The 14541-nt window shown below is 48.7% G+C and overlaps 1 protein-coding gene across 3 annotated transcripts in view; it reads left to right on the top strand.

The window, feature by feature from the left end:
* Window positions 1-14541, top strand: part of CLEC16A (C-type lectin domain containing 16A) — a 236983-nt gene that overhangs the window by 30237 nt on the left and 192205 nt on the right. For 2 of the 3 annotated variants that reach the window (XM_068967038.1, XM_068967036.1), the window contains exons 4-8: window positions 413-561; window positions 3902-4007; window positions 5685-5808; window positions 10373-10547; window positions 12234-12287. In XM_068967038.1, the coding sequence (XP_068823139.1) occupies window positions 413-561; window positions 3902-4007; window positions 5685-5808; window positions 10373-10547; window positions 12234-12287 (608 nt within the window). Of the gene's footprint in view, window positions 1-412; window positions 562-3901; window positions 4008-5312; window positions 5319-5684; window positions 5809-10372; window positions 10548-12233; window positions 12288-14541 lie in introns of all 3 variants that reach the window. The other variant, XM_068967037.1, reaches the window with a different exon arrangement.

The following is a 14541-nucleotide window of genomic DNA, read 5'->3' as shown; positions in this document are numbered from 1 at the left end:
TGACAGTGTGACTTTTGATGGCGAAATGGGGCCATCTTTCATAAGACATGGTGCAGCTGACCCTCATCTGTGGGTGGTTTGTGAAACTGCCCACATACCACCTGGTCTGCGCCACCACCGGCTCTCTCACTGAACTTTGCTATCAACAGAGGAAAATGCCCAAGGGTTCTTCTGTCTGGTGTGGGAGGCAGCCGTGTCCTGGGCTTTCTGGGGCCTCGCTCTTGAACTTTGTAGTGACTACGCATGGTAGCTGAGTTCTGTGCTGGTTAAAGGTTAAGCTGCTGCCTATCAGCCTGACTGGTTCAAGTCCCTTCACATGGTCATCTGCTTGTTCCTGGACTTCTCTGCTTGTCTTTCCTCCAGCATGAATTAATTAATCTGTTTTTTTTTTCTTTTTTTTTTCTCCTTCTAGATTATTTGCTCTCTAATAACTATGTAAATTCTATCATTGTCCACAAATTCGATTTTTCTGATGAGGAGATTATGGCATATTACATATCGTTCCTGAAAACGCTTTCATTAAAACTCAACAACCACACGGTCCATTTCTTTTACAATGAGGTAAGTAGCCGCACAGAGGCATGTTTGGTTGGAAGCTAGCCAGTTCAAGCAGCGCCTTTGGTTCGGGTGACCTTGTGTCTGTTTACAAAGCATGTATGCCTTCACCATTTCCTGATTCACTATTTCATAGCAACAGTTTGACCTTGGCATGTTTTTTTTTTTTTTTTTAATTGAACAAGTTACCTTTTCTGTTTTTAATGTAAAATTCAATTTGTGCTACCTGAGAGCATGATACTCTTGGTAGGGAGAAGTGCCCAGAAATTATCTTGGGATTGTGCTTCTCTGTTGGCAAAACAGTGATGATTCCAGTCATACCCAGCTTTGCCACTTCCCTGCTATGTGAGCTTAAAGGAGTCTTAGTCCTCTGAGCCTCAGTTTCTTCATCTGAGAACTGGTGATGATAGTTTCTACCTTGAAGGGTTTTCCAGGGGTTGAATTAAATGAGATGATGTCTTCAAAGCAACTAGTATGTACCCGACTCCCTAAAACTGTAGCCCTTGTCATTCCTTATTCTGGTATTCTTTGGGAGAATTACTAACAATTTTAATAAATGAGTTGCCATTGTTCTTACAATTAAGAGGAGCTTGAGCGGTCAGGTCAATAAATCTCACATTCCAAAAAGTACAGATGCTGGCTCTCCTGGGACTGGCTCATCCTGTGGCTCGACCACTTCGTGAGCAACCCAGGCTTTTCCATTGTCCTGCTCTGCTGAGCTGGCATCTGTCTTTAGGCTCAAAGCCCTCATGGTCTCAGGATGGCTGCAGAAGCTCCAGACACCACATACTCACTTGCCACTGCTGAAAAGCCTGGTGACATCACATCCTTTCTTGTGCCCCTTTCTAACTTTCCCCAAAACTTCTTTCCCAGAAGCCTCCTAGCAGACTTCCTTTCCCGTCTTGCTGGTCAGAATTCTGTCACATTTCCCTCACAGTGTGTCTGGTGTTGGGGAATGGCCTGGCAGGACAGTTCTGGCTCAGTCTCTCACAAGGCTGCAGTCATCCAAAGGCTGGATTAGGGGGATCTGCTTCCAGGGTGGCTCGTCCACATGGCTGACCATTCAGTGCTGGCTGTTGCTGGGAGGCCTCGGTTACATAGTCCCCTCCAGGGAGTTGCTTGGGCATCCTCCTGGTGTGGCAGTTGGCTTCCTATAGAATAAATGATTCTAAGACATCAAGGCAAGCTGTAATGCCTTTCCTGACAGGGCCTCAGAAGCCACACACCGTCTCTTCCATTGTCTTCTTTAGGCCGCCCAGGCCAGCCCTGACTCAGTGTGGAAGGAGGCCAGCTGCCACACAGCCATGTGCTGTTTGTCTGGCAAGTGTCCTCTGATTGGTGGTCACATACACTGCACAGCCTGTACTTGAAGTCAGACCACGGTCCCAGACATTTCCTCTGGCAAAATCCACCCAGCTATCTTCGTAGGATGTGGCAACAGCCTCTTGCACTTTGCTTTTTTTTTTTGTCTAGATTTGTAGTGAGCAAAAACTGGCCTCTTGCTCACATACTGTTCCTGAAAACACTTTCGTTAAAACTCAACATCCACACGGTCCATTTCTTTTACAAGGGAAGGCCGCTCTTCCCTTTTACAAAAGGAAGGAATACTAGCTGCCAGCCACAAGGTGTGGGATGGTTTAGAAGATTAACATTGTGTGGCCCAGTGCCTGGAACACAGCAGGTGCTCACTGAATGTGTCCAGAGACCAGAGGGGTGCTGTTTACATTCTCCCAGAGGCTATCTTGGGCAGAAGGAAACCCACCTGTGAAGTTTAGACCAGAGAGGGGGCAGGTTCTTCCCTAGCTCAGGTGCAGCTGGGCTTCTGTGTACCTGCTGGTGGGGGTGGGGGGGGGCGCGGGGAGGGCAGGGTTGCAGGGATTCTGGGGCCGTAGTGATGCGTCTGGAAGAATATCCAGCTGATCCCAGAGGAGTCATAGGAGCCTGATCTTTGAAGTGGACTTGGTTTCCGTTTCTGTGGGCTGGTGCAGTAGCTGTCACCTGTTAGGTGCACACCTGTGTCTAGCACTCAGAATCACGTTGCCCTCATTAGACAGGTGTCACCTCACTGAAGGTCGCTGGTTTCGTTTTCCCTGCCTGGGGATGCCCTCCAGTCTGATTGGGTGCCATGCGAAACGCTGCCCAGAAGAGGGCAGCAGAGCACGTCATTTCATGCTCCAGCCCGGATCCTGTGCGCCTTTTTCTTAATTAAGGCTCCACTTCTCTGGTTCTGAATGGTTTTGATCTGTTCTCTGGTTTTGATCTGTTCTGATAAGCCCTTTTTAATGGCAGAAGATTCCCGAGATCCTTCTCTTCCACAGTAATGTTTACACTTTCAGTGTTTCCAAATAGAGATATATATTAGCTAAAAGAGGGTCTTGGAGAAGGAAATGGCAACCCACTCCAGTATTCTTGCCTAGAGAATCCCAGGGACAGAGGAGTCTGGTGGGCTGCCATCTATGGGGTCACACAGAGTCGGACATGACTGAAGCGACTTAGCAGCAGTAGCAGCAAAAGAGGGTCTAAATGTAGTCAGACTTCGAATTTGCCTTTTATTAGTTGAAGCAGCATCTAATAACTGCATCTGAATTATCACCGAGTGCTCCTTAGGTATCAGGCACCAGGGCACGCACTGTACCTGAAATAATCTCATTTAATCTTAGCAACCATGAAGTGGGAATTATTATCCTCACTTTACAGATGTAGAAATGGAGGCTTAGAGACACTTCATCACACAGCTAGGGGTGGAGGAACAGATCCTGAACCTGGGCCTGGCGTTGGCTGGACCACTTCTGTTTCTTCCGTGTTCTCACCATCCCACCCCTCCACACACTCCCCACAGGGAGTGAACCACCGGCTTCAGGTTCACATGGGCGCTCTGTGTGTGTGTGGTGTGTGTCTGTGTGTCTGTGTCTGTGTGTGTGTGTTGGGGGGGGTCTCTTTTACGAACTCTCTGGTAGGATTCCTTGGTGGCTTAGCTGGTAAAGTATCTGCCTGTAATGCAGGTGACCCCGGTTTGATTCCTGGCTCGGGAAGATCCACTGGAGAAAGAATAGGCTACCCACTCCAGTATTCTTGGGCTTCCCTAGTGGCTCAGCTGGTAAAGAATCTGCCTGCAATGCGGGAGAACCTGGGTTCGATTCCTAGGTTTTGAAGATCCCCTGGAGACGCAAAAGGCTACCTACTCCAGTATTCTGGCCGGGAGAGCTCCATGGACTGTATAGTCCATGGGATCATAAAGAGCCGGACACAACTGAGCGACTTTCACTGACAGGGTTCAGAAACCCGGGGCAGGGGCAGGCATGTTTTATGGGTGTGTAACTCATTTGGGGTACTTCTTGTCTTTTAGCACACTAATGACTTCGCCCTGTATACAGAAGCCATCAAATTTTTCAACCACCCTGAAAGCATGGTCAGAATTGCTGTAAGAACCATAACTTTAAATGTCTACAAAGGTAAGTTCCCCTGTGAGCTTGCACCTTGTCGGGCTTCTAGCTTGACAGCAGGTACTTGCTCTCATGAGTCTATAAAGTTCTGTGGTGGTAACAGGGAGTTCATGTGTTATGGCTGGGGTCACCCGTCTCATGAAAGGCTGCCACCGTGGGCCATTTAGCCACCCCATTACATAAATCCCTGTGCCTCTGCCTTGTCCAAGCACTTAGTTCTGCATGGGAACGTCTCCCACAGTGCTGACACACGGAAGGCTTGATGGCCTGAGAGAGGCACATGTGCCAATTAGACATAGCTGTCTTTGAAACGCAAACTTTGAATTTGCCCCTTGACCTGTAAAATACACTTCAGTACAGCCAGGAGGTCCATTATCTGTAATGTACAAGCACATTTCTTGTTGCAAACAGCAGGGGGCAATGTTGTATTCTCAACCTGCCGCAAGACCCAACAACAAATTCCTCCTCTCTCTCAGAAAGTACTGAACGCCCAAATCACTGCCCCCAGGAGAAAGCCCTTCTATGGCTTCTCGCCCCCAGGGGCTCAAAGGCTGGCTGGACACGAGTCTCCTGGCCTGGAGTTGTGCTGGCCTCTCTGCCTAATGACGCCCGGGTTATTTTCTGTGTAGTCACACCCTGGAGCGGGGACCCTCTTTTCTTAGGGACCAGATGCTTTGCCTTCCCAAGTTAAAACGTTATTACTGGAGATGACCTCTAGTTGGGAGGGGGGTTTAGGCGCTGCTCGGGGACTCACTCCAGCCTGGTTCTGGGATGACCTTAGACTGGAGAGCCTTCTAAGAGCTCAGAGCGGGGGACCATCTGGGGATCATAACCTGGGGGCCAAATCCAGCTCGCAGACAGGTTTTCATTGGTTTAGATATTTTTTGAAAAAATACATAGTCATTGATATTTAAAACCTGAGAGAGCTGGAGTCACAGCCTGGATTTCTGACTTGAAACAGAAGACGTGGCTGCTGTGGGTGCACGGCCGTGCAAGGCGGCGGTGAACCGGCAGTGAGAATTGCTGCTGTGGGGCCACGGCCCTCATGCCCCCGTTCACCCCTGGGCCTGCTGGCTCCACTCACTGGTTGGCGGCCAGCCCACCGGCCTCTGGACCCTGGCTCTGTCTGAGCCCCAGCCCTGCCGCCTGCTGCTCTCTGGTCTCTTCTAACCTGTGTCTTTCTGTTTAGATGCCTCCTGCCCTAGCCCTCTGCCCCTCTGAGCAACTGTCTCACCCTCCCAGCTCCTCACCCTGTTAACTCTTGTCTGTTTTTTGCCTTTCCTTCAATGACGATTCCCGTGTTCCTTATTCCAGTGTCATGTAAGTTAATAACTTCTGGTTTTCTGCTTTCTTGACTTATCCTTACATGCAAATACGAGAAACTTGCTTGAGAATGGTGTAGTTTTCATTGTAGTCTAGCTAAATGCACTGCTGATAAGTAGGTTTCCTCATGCACTATCAATGTTTAACCCTGATTCATTGATTTTATTAATTACAAAAATAACATAACTACCTTCATAGTTTTCTGAATAAGGCAACTGTTTTAAAGTATTTCCAGGCAAGACAGAAAAGAGTCAGATTGTAGTAGAGGGCTTTTTCATTGCATTTTCTTTTTTTTAATCTCCCCCCAAGTTATTTTTGGTAGCTTGACTTTATTTTTTTCTCTTCTTTTATGAATCTTCTCAGTGGATAACCAGGCCATGCTACACTATATCAGAGACAAAACCGCCGTCCCTTACTTCTCCAATTTGGTCTGGTTCATTGGGAGCCACGTGATCGAGCTTGATAACTGTGTACAAACAGATGAAGAGTAAGTGACTACCCCAGGGTGCCTGTTAGGTGGACAGAATGCTTTGGGGAGAATTCTGTTCTCATTGAGAAAAAAGCCCAACACTGGAACAAAACTAACCACCAACCCCCGCCCCGGCCTGTGCGTAGGCAGAATATGGACTTCCATACTCTGAAAGGTTCCACCCAGCTTTCCACTATTCTTAGCAATAGAAAGTTGGAAACCGCTGAGATACCTCTGAATACCGCTGAGAGAGGAACAGGGTAAATGAATTGAGTGCACCCATAGAGGGGGTGCTGGGCAGCTGGTGAAAAAATGAAGATGACCTTCCACTGGTGATTGGATAAACACCGTGTGGTATCCATCTCAGGATGGATGAGACACAGCTTGCAGTGGAATAGTATTCAGCAATAAAAAGGACCGAAGTACCGACACTTATACGACACCGTGGGTGAACCTTGAAAGCATTATGCTCAGTGAAAGGTTGCAAGGGGCCACACATTATATGATTCTACTTATATGAAATGCCCAGAATAGGCAAATCCACAGAAGCAATAGATTAGTGGTTTGCTAGGGTTGGAGGAGGGGTGTGTGGGGTGAGGTGCGGAAATGGACAATGACTGCCTGGGCTTTTTTGAGGTGAGGGGATAAAAATATCCTAAGGTTGATTGTGATAATGGTTGGAAAACTGTGCATATGTGTTAGTCACTCAGTCGTGTCTGACTCTTTGAGACCCCATGGACTGTAGCTCACCAGTCTCCTCTGTCCATGGAATTCTCCAGGCAAGAACACTGGAGTGGGTTGCCATTTCCTGCTCCAGGGGGTCTTCCAGACCCAGGGATCAAGCCCAGGTCTCCTGCATTGCAGGCAGATTCTTTGCCATCTGAGCCATTAAATTGTGTACTTTGGGTAAAGACTTTGGTATGTGAATTCTATATCAGTAAATCTGTTCAAGAAAAAATTAAGATGATAAATAGATGTCTCAGAACAAGATTTCTCAAACTCTGCACTGTGCATCTCTTCAGCTAGATAATTCTTCGTGGTGGGGCATCCTATGTGTCATAGGGTGTTTAGCAGCACCCCTGGCCTCCACCCACTAGATGCCAGTAGTGCCCTTTTCCAATTGTGAAGACAAAAACTGTCTCCAGACAGAGGTCTCCTTTAAGGAAAAATTGTATCAGTTGAGAACCACTGCCCCAGAGTGACAGCTCTGTACGGATCTGGTGAGTACACCTAGATGGGGTCAGGACGATAAAGGGACTCAGGAAGGTCTCTTGGAGCTGCAGAGGGCTAGAGAGAGAGAAAATATTAGCTTCCACATTGGCAAAGAAGTAAGGTTCTGTGGATCACAGATCAGTTGGGAGAATGAGGACCCATATAGATATGGATGAGGCTTCACAGGTGGCTCAGTGGTAAATAATTCACCGGCCAATGCAGGAGATGCAAGACACTTGGGTTTGATCCCTGGGTTGGGAAGATCCCCTGGCGTAGGCAATGCACTATGGTATTCTTGCCTGGGAAATCCCATGGACAGAGAAGCATGGTGGGTTACAGTCCTTGCAGGGTCACAGAGAGTCAAACAGGACTGAGTGATTGAAAAAAAAAAGGAATATAGATATGAATAGTCATGGATATGAGACCTGATGAGACACAGCTCCAGAAAGAACCGAAAGTTATTCAAGGAAGAAAGTGAACTCCTGGTCCTCCACGTGACTCTGCAGTGACTAGTTATAATGTCAACACCAGTTGCTGATGACTGCTGGGTGGGGAGGGGCGGAGGGAACACAGAGTTCTGTCATCAAGGGAGGTCCTTGTGTACTATCTAAAATGGCTCGATCACAAAATAGAGGTCCTTGCAGATCGCAAAATAGAGGGAGGAACTATCCATAGAAACCCCTAAAAGGTTTGAAACTGCTTCCTCTGGAGAGTGGGCAGGGCTGGGGGAGGAGGGGCTGGGAGCTGCTGTGTTTTATTGTCTCTTCATCAGTTCTACTGGATTTTTAAATCCATGTGTTCAGTCGCTCAGTCATGTCTGACTCTTTGTGACCCCATGGATTGCAGCATACCAGGCTTCCCTGTCCTTCACTATCTCCCAGAGTCTGTTCAAATTCATGCATCAAGTCGGTGATGCCATCCAACCATCTCATCCTCTGTCATCCCCTTCTCCTCCTACCCTCAGTCTTTCCCAGCATCAGGGTCTTTTCAAATGAGTCAGTTCTTCACATCAGGTGGCCAAAGTATTGGAGTTTCAGCTTCAGCATCAGTCCTTACAATGAATATTTAGAACTGATTTCCTTTAGGATGGACTGATTGGATCTCCTTGCAGTCCAAGGGACACTCAAGAGTCTTCTCCAACACCACAGTTCAAAAGTACCAATTCTTCAGCACTCAACTCTTTTTATAGTCCAACTCTCACATCCATACATGACCACTGGAAAAACCATAGCCTTGACTAGACGGACCTTTGTTGGCAAAGGTTTTCAGCTTTTCAATATGCTATCTAGGTTGGTCATAACTTTTCTTCCAAGGAGTAAGTGTCTTTTAATTTCATGGCTGCAGTCACCATCTGCAGTGATTTTGGAGCCCAAAAAAATAAAATCTGACATGCTTTCTGCTGTTTCCCCATCTATTTGTCATGCCATGATCTTAGTTTTCTGAATGTTGAGCTTTAAGCCAACTTTTTCACTCCCCTCTTTCACTTTCATTAAGAGGCTCTTTAGTTCCTCTTCACTTTCTTCCATAAGGGTGGTGTCATCTGCCTATCTGAGGTTATTGATGTTTCTCCCAGCAATCTTGATTCTAGCTTGTGCTTCTTCCAGCCCAGTGTTTCTTATTGATATACTCTCCATATAAGTTAAATAAGCAGGGTGACAATATACAGCCTTGACGTACTCCTTTTCATATTTGGAAACAGTCTGTTGTTCCATGTCCAGTTCTAACTATTGCTTCTTGACCTGCATACAGATTTCTTAGGATGCAGGTCAGGTGGTCTGGTATTCTCATCTCTTAGAATTTTCCACAGTTTGTTGTGATCGACGCAGTCAAAGGCTTTGGCATAGTCAATAAAGCAGAAGTAGATGTTTTTCTGGAACTCTCTTGCTTTCTCGATGATCCTATGGATGTTGGCAATATGATCCCTGGTTCCTCTGCCTTTTCTAAATCCAGCTTGAACATCTGAAAGTTCACAGTTCACATACTGTTGAAGCCTGGCTTGAAGAATTTTGAGCATTACTTTACTAGTGTGTGAAATGAGTGCAATTGTGAGGTGGTTTGAGCATTGTTTGGCATTGCCTTTCTTTGGGATTGGAATGAAAACTGACCTTTTCCAGTCCTATGGCCACTGCTGAGTTTACCAAATTTGCTGGCATGTTGAGTGCAGCACTTTCACAGCATCATCTTTTAGGATTTGAAATAGCTCAACTTGAATTCCATCACCTCCATATGGAAATAACATACTGTTTATCTGTTAGTGGTGGGACTGTAGGAGACTTTGATTTCTTTTTGCTGTTATTTTCTTCTTTAGTTGTGTGTCCCTTCCAGTGACCGTCTATTACTTGAGTAATAATCATAGTAGAAACAAAAGGTCTTGGATCTAGAGTGCTTTTTGCAGCAGATAACCGCTCTGGGGGAGGGGAACAGGCCCCATTGGCTATTTCAGATCTTTGTCCCTGTTGAGCAGGAGGCTGATCCACTCATAGGGCTTGGACAGCCCCAGTGCCTGTGTCTGCACTGGAAGCAGGCAGGGGCCTCCTGGGACTTGGGGTGTCACGTCCCCACGTGGCGCCTCTCATACGGTCAGGACTGGGGTTGTCTGAGGCTGCTGAGGCCTGCCTGTTTCCTCAGAACTCCTTAGGACCATTTAACTAGTGAGGATTTATTGTTCCATTAATGCTGCTTATCTCAAGAACCAGGGATCTTGCCACTTCGACTAGTGGCTGCTCGTGTTTGAAGTGCCTGGCTAAAAGCTTCCCTGGGTTTTCCTGTGTTTACCCATTTTGTTTGGGACTATGGTGATGATGATGGAGTCCATTGTTCCAAGGCCCCCAGAAAGTGGGAGGCATCCCATTATTGTTGTTGTTGTTTAGTCACTCAGTTGTGTCCGACTCTTTGCAGCGCCATGGACTGCAGCGCACTGGGCTCCCCTGTCCTTCACCATCTCCCAGAGCTTGCTCAAACTCATGTCCATTGAGTTGGTGATGCCATCCAACCATCTCATCCCCTGTCGTCCCCTTTTCCTTCTGCCCTCAATCTTTCCCAGCATCAGAGTCTTTTCTAATGAGTTGGTTCTATGCAAAAGGTGGCCAAAGTATTGGAGCTTAAGCTTTAGCATGGTGATGATGTGGAGTCCATTGTACTGAGGCCCCCGGAACATGGGGGGATCCCTTGAGTCCCCTAAAATCGAATGCAGTGGACCTGTCCGTTTTTCCTTCCTGTAATCCACTGGTAGGGCCAGGATAGGTGTGTCTCGAGACTGGCTCAGATATTTGTTTGTGAGTGAAGCGCCCCCAGAAACCTATGTCTCAGGCCATCGGTTCTCAGCTCTGAGCCTGGGCGTTGGGGCTGAGATGGGCCTCTCTCCCGGCAGGCACCGGAATCGGGGGAAGCTCAGCGACTTGGTGGCTGAGCACCTGGACCACCTGCACTATCTCAATGACATCCTCATCATCAACTGCGAGTTCCTCAACGACGTGCTCACGGACCACCTGCTCAACAGGCTCTTCCTGCCGCTCTACGTGTACTCACTGGAGAACCAGGACAAGGTGAGCCCGGCTGGGGACGTCTGCAGGCGGGGGGAGCAGCCACCCCATGGGGACGGGGCTCTGCAGGGACTGCGGCTGGAGCCTGAGGGACAGTCCTTTCCTTCCCTTCTTTACTGAGAGAGGGGTGAGGGAGAGGGTGGGAGGGAGGGAAGGAGAGAGGCAGACGGCCAGAGCATATGAGTGTGAGTGTGTGTGTGTGTGTGTGTGTGTGTGTGTACAGTAAATGAATGAGAAAAGATTACTGACATCCAAAGGAGACAGGAAACCTCTGCAAATTCAGGATTTTGGTTTCTGTGCATCCTTCTCCTGAGGTGCTCTCATCCCTGCTCACTTTTTTGGCTAGTTGCCAGAGCTAATTGACTTGGAGAAGATCCAGCCAGCTGCAAAACTTGAATGGCCGGAAGGGGATGGAGCACACCCAGGAAAAGATCCCGGGGCAGAGACTGTCCACAGTGACAGGCGGCAGAGCCCTCGAAGGGTTGGAGCCCATTCATAGGCACTTTCTCAGATATGCCTTCTCCCTCCTCTCAGAGTTTGTGGCTCAGGGGTCTGGAGGGCACCAGGACCCTGCCCCCCGAAGTGATTCTGAGCTGGTGGTTCTCAGTGCCGTCCCCAAGAAAAATGCCACTTCGAGGAGAGGGGACCTTTGGCCAGTACTTCCGAGAGTGAAGGGGCGGAGGCTTTGGCAGGAGGTGGAACAGAGCCAGCTGGTTACATTGCAGGGATTTCAGCCTCTGCGCATGTCCCAGCTAGATGGGGGTGTAGCTTTCTCTTTGGAGACAGAACACGGGGCTTCTTGTTATAAACAGGTGACTCAAAGAAAACTGCAGCCCTAACGAGGGCCACCTGATGCTGCTCTGGAGGTGGAGAGAAAGCTGGGGAACTGGTGTTTTCAGACCTGGTTTCAAATTTTGCCTCTAAAAAAAAAAAAAAAAAAAATTGCCTCTTTCCTCGTGAACTTGGACCAGGCAGTCAACCTCCCTGAGCAAAACAAGGGTCCTGAAGATCCTTAGAGGCTTGGTAGGAGATGGGGCTCATTGGAGCCCAGTATAGACGAGGGGCTTCTCTGAGATCAGGGTGCCCCCGCCCCGCCCCCACCCCACTTCCTGAGAGCAGGCCTCTGGGGCCTCTCTTGCCAGGTTCTTGGTGCCCCAGCTGGGGGAAATTAACATTCTTGGTAACTTAAGGAGCTGGTTCTTCTCTTGGGTCCAGCATCTAATCCATGACTCATGGTGAAAGGTTTCTCAGGTGGAAGGTTAGCAGCCTTGCAAATAGTACTGGATGGGATTGTTGTTGAGTCGTTTAGTCATGTCCGACTCTTTGGGAACCCATGTGTTATAGCCCACAAGGCTTCTCTCTCTGTGGAATTTCCCAGGCAAGAACACTGGAGCGGGTTGCCATTTCCTTCTCCAGGGGATCTTTCCGACTCAGGGGTCGATCCCATGTCTCCTGCATTGGCAGGCAGGTTCTTTACCACCGCACCACCTGGGAAGCCCATCAGATGGGATGAGGTGTGAATGTATTTTGCAGGGTCGACTTTGCCACCAGGAAAGAAGAGCCTTAGGGTCTTGGAGGAAGTTGGGCCGCTGGGTGCCACTCATTCAGACAGATGGCCTCTGGCTTTGTGTATTCTGTACTACTCACATGTGTAACCCAGACTTCTCTCATTCCCCCAACCTTCACCAGGGAGGAGAGCGACCGAAGATCAGCCTGCCGGTTTCTCTCTACCTTCTCTCCCAGGTATGTCTGACCCTTTACCCACGTCCCCACCACACTGGCAGGCCCAAAGCCCTGCTGCCTTTCCGAAGTTTCCCAGGCCACCTCACTCCGTCTTCTCTGTGTGCGTCCCCCATCTTGAAATGAAACAACCCTGAGTCAAGGGGCTATGTATCTCCTTCATGGTAGACTTGGAAATTTAAAAAGAAGTGAGAAATAAGTCAAGCCCGGCAGATATGTCGTTGGTTTTTACTGTGGGGCCCGAGCTTTCCAGAACAACCAGGGAGTGTTCTAAATACCCTTAAAATGTGGCCTGTGTGGCCCCTGCTCACAGCCATCTTGAAAGAGGCCCGAAGCTGCAGGACCCAGCGTGTGTTCACAGAGCCACCACAGTTTAACCAACTCCCACTAATGAGGCTGTTGTTGTGGTCCCGGGGCCCACATTACCTTCTGGAAGGTATCTCGTAGCAGCCTCAGTACCCAAATTTGTGTCTTGAGCCAACTTGTCTGGCTCCCTGTCTTCAACAAGTGTGTCTCCTTCTCACAATTATGTAATATTTACAAGAAGGGAAAAACTCCATGGCGACCCAGTTACATAACTTTAAAAATATTTTTATTACAAGTGGTGCAGACTCTCAGGCCATCTCATTAGACTGCTAAGCAGTTAGACGTTTGACCAGAGCTCTGTTCCCACTTCTGCAGCGGCCCAGGTATTCATTTGCTTTGCCGAGAGAATGTCCTTGCTGGGTCCTGGGCCATTTTGCATTTGAGGTGGGGCCATCTCCTGTTGGCCCGGGAAGAGAAATGCTAACCCGGCCTCTTCCCAGCACCCGGGCTCCACACGTGGCTGGCTCACATTACCCTGGGACTCTGGTTCTGGGGGATCTGTGTGCTGGGAGCTGCATGCTGATGCCTGAATGCCCCTCTGTGTGATGGAGCTCCTTGCAATCCCCTGCCCCTCCTGGCAGCTGTTTCCACCACTTCATTACCAATCGTTCTGCTTCCCCTGATGAGGATTCTGGGAGCCTGGCAGGAGCGAGCCGGCCAAATGCGGAACCGCAGGAATCCCATGGCAAGCGCCCCCAGCACCCTTCAGCTGCTGGCCCACCCTGAGGATCACCGAGGTCAGGCCACGCTTTTCTCCGAGAACCCCCTTTCTCCCGCTTTCCTAGGAAAGGCCCAGCCGCCCAGGCAGCTCATTACGTGTTTCAGTGTCTCATAAAAAGCGTTGTCATTGGCGTTTCTCAGCCCGAGTAAAGGGCTCTCGCACCCCTGCGTTTCCATGGACCTTGACCATCACGTGGCCCAAATGTGTGAAAACCTCAAATCAGGCATGAATTCTGGTCCTTAAACTCTGCATCAGAGCATCCTTCCGAATTATTTTTCAAGCGTCTCTGCTAAACCAAGAAAATTTGCATTGATGACATTAATTTGGTGTGATGGAGACATTGTGCAGCTGAAACTAAACCACCACTGGGGACAAGGGCGTGACTGGGGCAGACCAGCCCAGCCTTTGACTCCGGCAGGCACATGCTTCCACCCATCTCCCAGGCACTCGCTGCCCCTCTCCCCGCTTTCCTCTGTGCAGGGCACGGCCGAGAAGAGCACCACGCGTTTCCACACTGGTCGTCACCAGGTGGGCCCCAGTAGGTGTTCACTGGATGTTTGTGGAGTGAATTCCTTCGTCATCATCACGGTCACTCATGTTTGAATGTCGGCCACAGCCCCCAACGTGGGCTAACCCGCTTTGTCACGCTCTATAGTCTGAGGTAGTTAGTATCTCCTCAGTGCTTTAAAAACAGAGGTGCTTTTTTTTTTTTTCCCTTAGGTGGGTACAACGTTTGTTTATTCTGCTGTGCCTTTCATCTGAATTGTATTTATTTTTTTGAACAATATAGTCACCCTCCTCAAATAGTACAAAATGACATGTAGGGAAAAGTTCCCTCTTACCGCTGCCGCACGTGTACCCAGTCCCACTCCCCAGAGGCAGCTAGTATTTTAGTCTCTGCCTCTCCTTTTTTTTTTTTAACAATATTTTAAAATAATTTTTTTAAGTGATAAAGTTCAAACAAGTGAAAACCAAGTTGTCTTTCTACTTTTTTTTGTTGTTCAGTCTCCTGATTTCTCTCTCCAGAGACAACCGTAGTCACAGGGTTTCCCCAGCTCCTTCTGGAGATGTTCTCAACTGGCGGTGATTTCATCCCCAGCCTGGGGACAGCTGGCAGTGTCTGAAGACGTTGCTGGTTGTCATGCCTGGGAGAGGGGGTGCAGCTGGCAT

Source organism: Capricornis sumatraensis, chromosome 3 (genome assembly GCF_032405125.1).
Source record: "Capricornis sumatraensis isolate serow.1 chromosome 3, serow.2, whole genome shotgun sequence".
In the NCBI taxonomy this organism is placed as follows: domain Eukaryota; kingdom Metazoa; phylum Chordata; class Mammalia; order Artiodactyla; family Bovidae; genus Capricornis; species Capricornis sumatraensis.
The sequence above is the reverse complement of the archived record's forward strand: the minus strand, read 5'-3'. Positions and strand labels throughout refer to the sequence as shown.